General features: G+C 43.0%; 1 protein-coding gene across 1 annotated transcript in view; it reads left to right on the forward strand.

Moving 5' to 3' along the window:
- The window catches only part of LOC101579027 (isoaspartyl peptidase/L-asparaginase-like), a 10,485-nt gene extending 8,538 nt beyond the window's left edge, over positions 1-1,947 (forward strand). The window contains exons 6-7 of the mRNA XM_012512816.2: positions 972-1,082; positions 1,248-1,947. Coding sequence (XP_012368270.1) covers positions 972-1,082; positions 1,248-1,453 — 317 coding nt within the window. The 3' untranslated portion in view covers positions 1,454-1,947. The remainder of the gene's footprint in view (positions 1-971; positions 1,083-1,247) is intronic.
- Positions 1,948-9,250: the final 7,303 nt, after the last annotated feature.

The raw sequence follows: 9,250 nt of genomic DNA on the forward strand, positions 1-9,250 counted from the left end.
GGGCAGTGCTGGAAGCGCACCACAGACTCCAGTCTCAGGGACGAAGCCCTGGAGAAAGTAGAATCCCAAATCCCTGGTCCTGCTTCTGTACCAGGTGTGGTGGCCCAGAGGACCTTGAGGGGGACACCCTGGCCCACAGTGCCTCCCTCAGGTGGAACCTCTGCCCGGGGCACGACCAGGCAGGAGGCGCCTGGCCCCTCTGGGCCCGCGGAGAGGGAATGGAGACAAAGACTCAGCTGCGTCCAGTGCCAGGGCCTCCCTGACCCACAGGCTGCCACTTCCTCATGCAGCAGAAGCTTGAGTGAGACAGGGACAGAGGTCCCCTCCCTGCAGCAGTGCACGTCCCTGCCCCCCCCAGCCCCACAAAATCCGCTCTGCCATGCCTGCCCACAACACCCTGGCTCTGCCACAGGCCACATTGGCAGCTCCCTGAGCCCCGCCCAGCCTTGGTCCTCAAGGCCCTCAGCCAGGTCACACACCCTGTGTGGCCAGGACAGGACAGGAGGCAAACTGCCCCAACAGTAACCCTAAACCCCCGGATCACACTCTGATGATGACCTCATGCCTGGGCTGATCTCCTCTAAGAACCTCATGACCCAGTGGCCTTCCAAAACTCCCAGCTCAGAAGGCTCCAGACTTGGGGACACTCAGACGTGGCCACGACAAGAGTAGCAGCGTTCCCCAGCTGTCTTGGTGTGTGGCCTTTCTGATGAACTAGACAGGGCAGGCAGGTGTCCTGGGCCATAGGTGCACATGGGTGCATGAGTCACCTCAGGGGCAAGGAGGGGCTGTCCCAGGTGCTCCAGCCGAGTGGTCCCCTGCCCTCAGGCTCCATCCTGCTGGCCAGGATTTTCCTCCAGCTTCTCTTCTTCCTCTGGCATCCAGGGTCAATGTGCTGAGCCTGAGCCTGGCCCACATCCAGCACACTGGGGTTTGCTTTAGGTCCCCTGAACTCATTCCCTTTGTGATAGGGTCCGGAGGCTACGCCGACAACAGGATCGGAGCGGTGTCAACCACAGGGCCGGGTGAGAAAATCCTGAAGGTGAACCTGGCCCGGCTTGCACTCTTTCATGTGGAGCAAGGTGGGCAGGCCACCCCCGGGCCCCTGAGACACTGCTTTGGCTGGTGGGAGGCGGGTGGAACCTCTCTCCCTGGTAGTGACACTACTCGGGGTGTTCCCCACCTGACCCATCTGTATCACTTTCCACTGTGACCCGTATCTCTTCTTAATCCTTCCTTCTTCCCAGGAAAGACGGTGGAAGAGGCTGCAGAATTGGCGCTGGGCTACATGAATTCGAGGCTCAAAGGCTTGGGGGGCCTCATCATGGTCAACAGAGCAGGGGACTGGGCAGCAAAGTGGACCTCGACCTCCATGCCCTGGGCGGCCGTGAAGGGTGGCAAGGTGCACTCTGGCACTGAGATGGGTGACACCACCGTGACAGACTTGTGCTGAGCTGGAGATGATGCCTGCGGGGCTGGCATAGCTTGATCAGTTAGATGTGGAAGGGCAAATTCACCGCGTCTGTTCCTGCTTTTGTTCCTGGTCCATGAGCATCGGAATGTTTGCTTTTGGGCTCACAGTAGTGAGACAAGCACTAACCTCAGGTCACATTCATCGCAGATGTGATCATTGCATATGGCAAGCACATACTAATGAAAATATTTTTTAAGAAGAAGCAAATGGCTCCAATAGATGCATTTGAAAGCCCCTTAAGGAGGCAGCATCTGAGCTGAGCTGTGGCCTGCACATTGCTGTAGTGCATTTACCAAGATGAGCATTTACCAAGGTGCTTCCACCACCCAAGGAGAGCAGGCACACAGAAGAGAGCTGCAGGGACCGATCGGCAGCCCAGCCACACCCTCACCCTCGCCAGAGCTCGGCGGAGCTGCGGCTGCCTCTCACACCCTCGTGTCACTGTAGCTCTGCTGAGCTGCTGCCTTCTGTCCCACTGGTAGCAGAAGGCTTGGTGAGCCCTACCCCGCACCCACCCAACGTCAAGAGCCTTGCAGAGCTTCTGCCTGCCTTTATCATAATTGGATCTTCTAACAACAAAGGAGCACCCATCTCTGACAAACAAAACAAAAAAGGGGATATAAATGAAGGACTATTTTGTAGTGAAAAAATATATACATATAAGTAAATACAAAATAGGATAGATATACAGCTACTTTCTGTTAGTTCAATGACAAGAAAGGTCTGTACTGATATGGTGTAGACATTGTGTAGACAAGATATCATGCCTGCATCTTGTCCTCTGAATAACTACTATGAGGACAACAATATGCAGTATATTAATTATTGTAACTGTCCTACTAACCTCTTTTGAAACTGTTTCATTGCTATTTTTTCTCATTAAAATGAATAAAAAATTTAAAAAAATAATTGGAGCATTCTTGAGCTGCAGCTTGCCTCCTCCACAAAGGTGGCAGCCACACGGACACCACACGGGAGGGGGGTCTGCAGGCTATGCTGACAACAGAAGTGGAGCAGTGTCAACCACAGGGCTGGGTGAGAAAATCCTGAAGGTGAACCTGGCCCAGCATGCACTCTCCCACCTGTGGCAAGGTGGGCAGGCCAGCCCCGGGCTGCTGGGAGGCTGCATCGGCTGGTGGGAACTTGGTGGACCCTCACCAAGGCAGTTTGGTGAGGCTACCCTGCCTTCATTGTCAGGGGAGCCTTGCAGTCCTGCATCCCACCCCGTGCCATTGCTGAAGAGTGAGGGTTAACACTGACACTTCAGAACGTCAAAAGGAAGCAGCAAAAGGCAATATCAGACCTCGAGCCTACCCAAAACAAGTCCAAGAGACAAAGTCAGGGAAGAACTTGGAAGTCACACAGCTAAAATTTCAGAAATGATAGCAACTGAAGTTAAGAAACAACTCCATCTGGTTATGGAGGAGATCAGATCAGAAGTAATCTCTCAGGTAAAGAAGGAAATGACAGCAATCATGAAAAAACTCAGTACAGGGGGCCTGCCCCTTAGCTCAGTTCTTTAAGTGGCTGTTTCAACAAAGCAGTCAGGCTCAGGTTGCTGTGGTTCAAGCCCCACAATTCTAGGCAGCCAAACCTGCCCTGAAGGCATTCGGAGCAAAAAAAAAAATCCTTATTCAAGCCATACAGTTATGTGTAAAAGATGGGCAAGGCAATGATCCTGAGAATCTCCAGAAGATTTTGAATCTAGCAGTTAATTGGAAAGATTCTCACCCTCAGTAACTATATATACTGATACCTGTGAACTAAGCAACTGCACTGAAAATGGTGATCTGTGGTGGTAGTTTCATGCTTGGAGTGCCTGTCATTCTGGTCTTCTGAATATGGGCTGCTTGTCATGACATGCTGTGCTGTCTCTCAGGTAGATGACTGTTCAAAAAGAAGGGGGTGGTGAATGAAGGCAAGAGATAGGAAAAGGAATATAGTGGGACTGTCCTGCTTCAAGGTTGTATATGGTTAGATTTTTGAACTTATGTGTAAACATAAGAAATATATAATTCTTTATGCCTATTTTAAAAATTATATTCTAATTTTTAAATGTTTTTTCATCATATTCTATAGGGACTTAAAGTTCAACATATCAATACTTGATGAAAAATACCTGTTCCATGTTATGCCTAACATGTTTGATATCCAGACAGATAGTGAGGTTAAGCTTAACAGCCTAAGTTGTTTGATAATAACAATAAGCTTGTCTTCTGGATGGTTACAACCTAAGTTTGCAGACCAAAATTAGAGAAAAAGGAGGGCTGCAAGGAAAGCCAGCATTTTGGCCCTAGCCTTCCAAGGTCACTTAAGACTCAGGACATATGAGAACTTGTACTGTAACATCACGTAACTCGGTAGTGTCCCAAATTTTCTGATCAAGGAGATTATGTGGCCAAAGAGGAAAGTGATCGATGATGTAGTGTGCCTAAGGAGAGTCACATGGAGAGAAAACACTCTCTCAGGCTTTCACAGAGAGCACATTGGCCAAGCAATGGCCGTGATTCATCCACATGGCTGACACTGACAAAGGTTCTACACTCTGAGGTACATGATCTCAGGATAAATCCTGAGGGGATTTCACTGACCTTATCAGACCCAAAAGCTACAACTCTTGTTGCATAAGTCCTGCTTTACCTTGGTCTTAACCATCCAGCAGAAAAGTATAAAAACAAAGTATAAGAAGTAAAGCCATGGTGTTATGTTGAGCTGTAGGTGACTCAGGTCAACAATTTCTGATATCGTCAGTGAAGCGGAAGATCCAATACTATTATGGACCTCTGAACTCTTTTAGGATATTTTGCTGAGTTTACACACCTATAATATTTAAATGATGGAACTTAACAAAAAAAGGAGATACAGATGAATGTCCATTTTGTATCTGTGTGTTCAAAGTGGTTAGGATAGATATATAGTTACATTCTCTTAATGAATAGAGGGATTAGTTCTAATGGTGTTTGTAGATGGGATATCAAGTCTGCATCTTGTACAGCAATTAACCGCTAGGAAGAATGTATGCAGTGTGTTAATTATTGAAACTGTCCTACCAATTTGGTTTGAAACTGTCTCATTGCTATTTGTTTCTCAATAAAATTATTGAAAAAAAGGAAAAAAAAAAGAAAAACTCAGTACATCTAAAGGAAACACGGATAAAATAAATAGGGGAGAAGAGAAAAATGATGGAGGCTCTAGGGAGGTAGCTTGGCAGTCTAAGTGCCTGCCTGGCAAGTGCAAGGGCCTGAGTTTGATCCCTGGTATCACACCCTGTGCTAGCCCCAGAACCTCAGGAATGCAAGCTAACCCCAAAATGGGCATGGTGGCACATGTCTGTAATCCCAGCACTGCGGAGGCTAAAACAGGAGAAATACTAAGAGTCTGAACTGTGTAGTGAGACCCTGTATCAACAATAAAAGAAAGAAAAAAAATTAAAAAAAGAAAAAAGATGGAACCATCAAACGAACAATACAGAAAAGAATTAGAATGCACAATATAGATTGAAATAGATATCCAGGACATTAAGAATTCCATTGAAATCTGGGAAAATCACTTGAATGAAGCTGAAGATAGAATTTCAGACTCTGAAGATAGCATTGTAGCTAGTGAACATGAGGGAAAGATCTCTTACAAATGACAAGGAACAGAAAATAACAATGCAATAGCTTCAAGATGATGCAAAGAAAAATAACATAAGATTAATGGTATCAGTGAAACAGTTGGGGTCTACACAAATGGCATGCAAAGACTTTGCAGAAGCAGTAGCCAAAACTCTCCCAAGCATGGGAAAAGAATCTGACATACAGTTAAGTAACACAATCAAAATAAACCTACACAGAGACACATAATAATTAAGATCCCAGAAGCTGAGCAAAAGAATAGAATATTAAAAGCTGTTAGAGAAAAGATCACCTATAATGGAAAGTCCATCAAGGTCATGGAAATTTCTCAGCACAGACCATTAAATCAAGAAGAATTTGGCATGGATTAGTTCAGGTTCTGAAAGAGAACAAATTCCAGCCCTGATGGATGTATATTGCAAACCTATCTATATCAAATTTAATGGAGAGATAAGATACATGACAAAGAAAAACTGAAGAAATTCACGACAACCAAACCAAGCTTAAAATATTACTGGCAGATATTTTGAAGACAAAAGTGGCCACATCTTTAAGACAAACAACAGAAAGGAACCACCAAGCACAGCAAACAATTAAACCAAGGGGAAAAGTAGGGATCCTATAGTAGGAAAATAACATGACGAAGGTAAGTCAGTACATATCAGTTAAAACCATCAACGTGAATGACCTCAGTTTCCCAATCAAAAGAAGCAGCCTGGTAGATTGAATCAAGAAAAAAATCCAACAATATGAGGTATAAGAAACACATTTAAATAAAAAACAAATTCATAGACTGAGAGTCAGAGGATAGAAATACGACTCCATGGAACGGGCACTCACAGTAAAGCAGGGGTAGCTATTCTGGTTACTGACAATGTCAACTTCAAACCAAGTGTGATTAAAAGAGATACAGTCACTATATACTTGTTGCGGAAAACTGCAAAAAGAAGAGATAACAACTATAAATATATATGTACCCAATGTAGGAGAACCCACTTACATAAGACAATTTTTAAAAATGCATTTTGGTATAGGGTCTCACTGCACAGCTTGGATGCATACTGATGCTTCCGTTTTCAGCTTCCCCAGCTCTGGGATTACAGGCATGTGCCACCAAGTCTGGTCTCAGTGGCTGGCTCAGTGCACCCAGGGGTGAGGCTGGTGCGGCATGTGGTGTGGGGGGATCAAGTCTGGGTCCCTGTGCTTGCCTAAGCAGGTGGTTGGTCTGCTGAGCTATATCACTGGCCTGACAAATTTTACCAGACATAAAAAGTGAAATCAACAATAATACAGTTGTGTTGGACTTTAACACGCCACTGTCACAGAGATAAATCAACTAAGCAAAAAATTGGCAAAGAAATAGCAGAACTAAACCAAACTTGTGAAGAAATGGACTCAGTAAACCTTTCTAGAGCGTTTCACCCAGCAACAACTGAGAAGAATGCACATTCTTCTCAGCTATTTTCTCATGGGATGTTCTCCAAAATAGACCATGTACTATAGCACACAGAGCATGTTTAAGTAAATGCAAAGGAACTGAAATTGTTCCATGCATATTATCTGACCACAGTGCAATGAAGTTGAAAATTATTGACAAAAGAAACAGCAAAAACTTCATAAATGTGGAAATTAAATAATACCCCCCAAACAATCTATGTGTCACAGATGAAATTAAAGAACAAATTAAACAATACGTACAACCAGACAAAAATACAGATACAATTTATCAGAACCTATGGTATGCAATGAAAGCTGTCTTAAGAGGAAAACTTATAGTGATAAATTTGCACGTTAGGAAAATAGAACAAGCCCAAATAAATGATCTTATGCTGCACCTCAAGCGCCAACAAAAAGAAGAGTGAATCAAGCCCAAACTCAAAGAAGGCAGGAAATTATAAAGATCAGAATAGAGATAAAAGCCATGGAGACAAGGAAAACAATACAAAGAATCAGTGAATAAAGAATTGGTTCTTTGAAAGAATAAATAAAATTGATAAACCCCTAGCCAATCTTAGCAAAAAACATGAAAGAAAAATTCAAATTCATGCAATAAGGGGGAAAAAGGGTGAAATCACTACAGACCATATAGCAATCCAAAGAGTCATCAATACATACTTTGAAAAACTTCACTCTCATAGGATGCAAAGCACAGAAAATGAACAGATTCCTAGATACATACAAACTGCCAAGGCTGAATCAAGAAGATATAACAATTCTGAATAATCCAATATCAGTGAATGAAACTGAAAATGTAATAAAAAGCTGACCAACAATGAAAAGCCCAGGTCACGGCTCAACTGTACAAGAAATTTAATGAACAATTAACGCCAACCTTTCTCAAACTCTTCACTTAAATGGATAGGGAAGCAATTCTTCCAAGCTCATGCCTGGGGCAAGTATTACTTTGATACCAAAACTAGAGAAAGACTCAACTAAAAAAGAGAACTACTTCCCTAATGAACATGGATGAAAATAAAATACTGGCAAACAGAATGCAGCAAATCATTAAGAAGATTATATATCAGAACCAAGTCAGATTCACCCTTGGAATGCCAGGATGTTTCAATACATGCAAATCCATAAATGCAGTACACCACATCAACAGAAACAAAGACAAAAATCATATGATTATCTCACTAGATGTAGAAAAAGCTTCTGATAAAGTTCAACACTTACCATGGTAAAAACCTTCAGAAAATCAGAACAGGTGATCTTACCTCAACCTAACAGAAGCCGTGTATGACAAATCAACAGCCCATGTCACACGAAATGGACAAAAATTGAAAGCCTTCACTTTAAAGTCAGGAATAAGACAAAAATGTCCAGTCATCACTCCTATTCAATATAGTTCTAGAAACATTAGCCAGAGCAATTAGACAAGAAAAAGAAAGGTTATTTTTCTTAGTTTTCTAGTTATTATTATTTGAAGATGACATGGTACTCTACGTAGAAGAACTCAAAAACTCCACCAAGAGACTTGTAGATTTAATAGCCAACCTCAGTAGCATAGCAGGTTACAAAGTGAACATTCAAAAATCAACATGTTTTGGTTACTTTTTTTTTTATTGCTGGGACAAAATACCTGACACCCACAACTGAGGAAAGAAAGGTTTTTTTTTTGTTTGTTTGTTTGTTTAAGCTCACAGTTTGTGGAAGTTTCAGTCCATACTCAGCTGGCCCCAAGACAGAGTGCCACATGGCAGAGGACAACAGTTCATGGTTGTAGAAAACAGCAAAACAGCAAGAGCAAAAATAGGAGGACCAGTGGCATCAACAACAGAGATCTCTTATCCTTCCTCATATTGCATTCAGGCTCTCTGCCTTGGTGGGTGTCCCACAACCATAATCCCAGCCTTGGAACATGAATTAATTCCGAACTCTAGACGCCACTCCATGATTGCACGAGGCTTTAGGAGGACACCTGGACACAAAGCATAACAATACACAAACAACAAAAACACCAAGAAAGAAATTGGGGAAGCCTTTCACAATAAATTAGGGAAGCCTTTCACAATAACACCCCCAAAACGAAACACTTAGCAATAAATCTCACAAAGGAAGTAAAAGATTTATACAACGAAAATTATAGTACTCTGAAAAAAAAGTGACCAAAGAGGATTTCTGAAGATGGAAAGATATTCCTTGCTCCTGGATAGGAAGAACTAACATTGTGAACATAGCCATACTCTATAATTGTTAAACAGATTCAAGGCAATCCTGATTAAAATGCCATTATTAGACCTCACATATCTGGAAAAAATTTCCTAAAATTCTTCTGGAACCAGAAAAACCTACAATATCAAAAGCAATACTCGGCAACAAAGGAAAGGCAAGAGGCATCACAATCTCTGACTTGAAATTCTACCACAAAGCTACTGTGATAAAATCAGTATGGTACTGGCCAAAGAAAAAAAAAGAGCTGAGGATGAGTGGAACAGATTAGAAGATCAAAGACACAAGTACAAGCACACTCAGCTGACTTATCTTTGACAAATGGGCCAAATATGTTCTCTGGATGAAATATAGCCTCTTTAATAAATAGTACTGGAAAAACTAGCTTTCTGGGTGGGCCAGATAGCTCAGCAGATTAAAGTACCTGCTCAAGCAGAGCACAGCAGTTGGGGTTCAATCCCTGGCATGCCATGCTGGCCCCACCCCT

This window comes from Octodon degus, unplaced genomic scaffold (genome assembly GCF_000260255.1).
Source record: "Octodon degus isolate 3935 unplaced genomic scaffold, OctDeg1.0 scaffold00279, whole genome shotgun sequence".
NCBI classification, from domain to species: Eukaryota; Metazoa; Chordata; class Mammalia; order Rodentia; family Octodontidae; genus Octodon; species Octodon degus.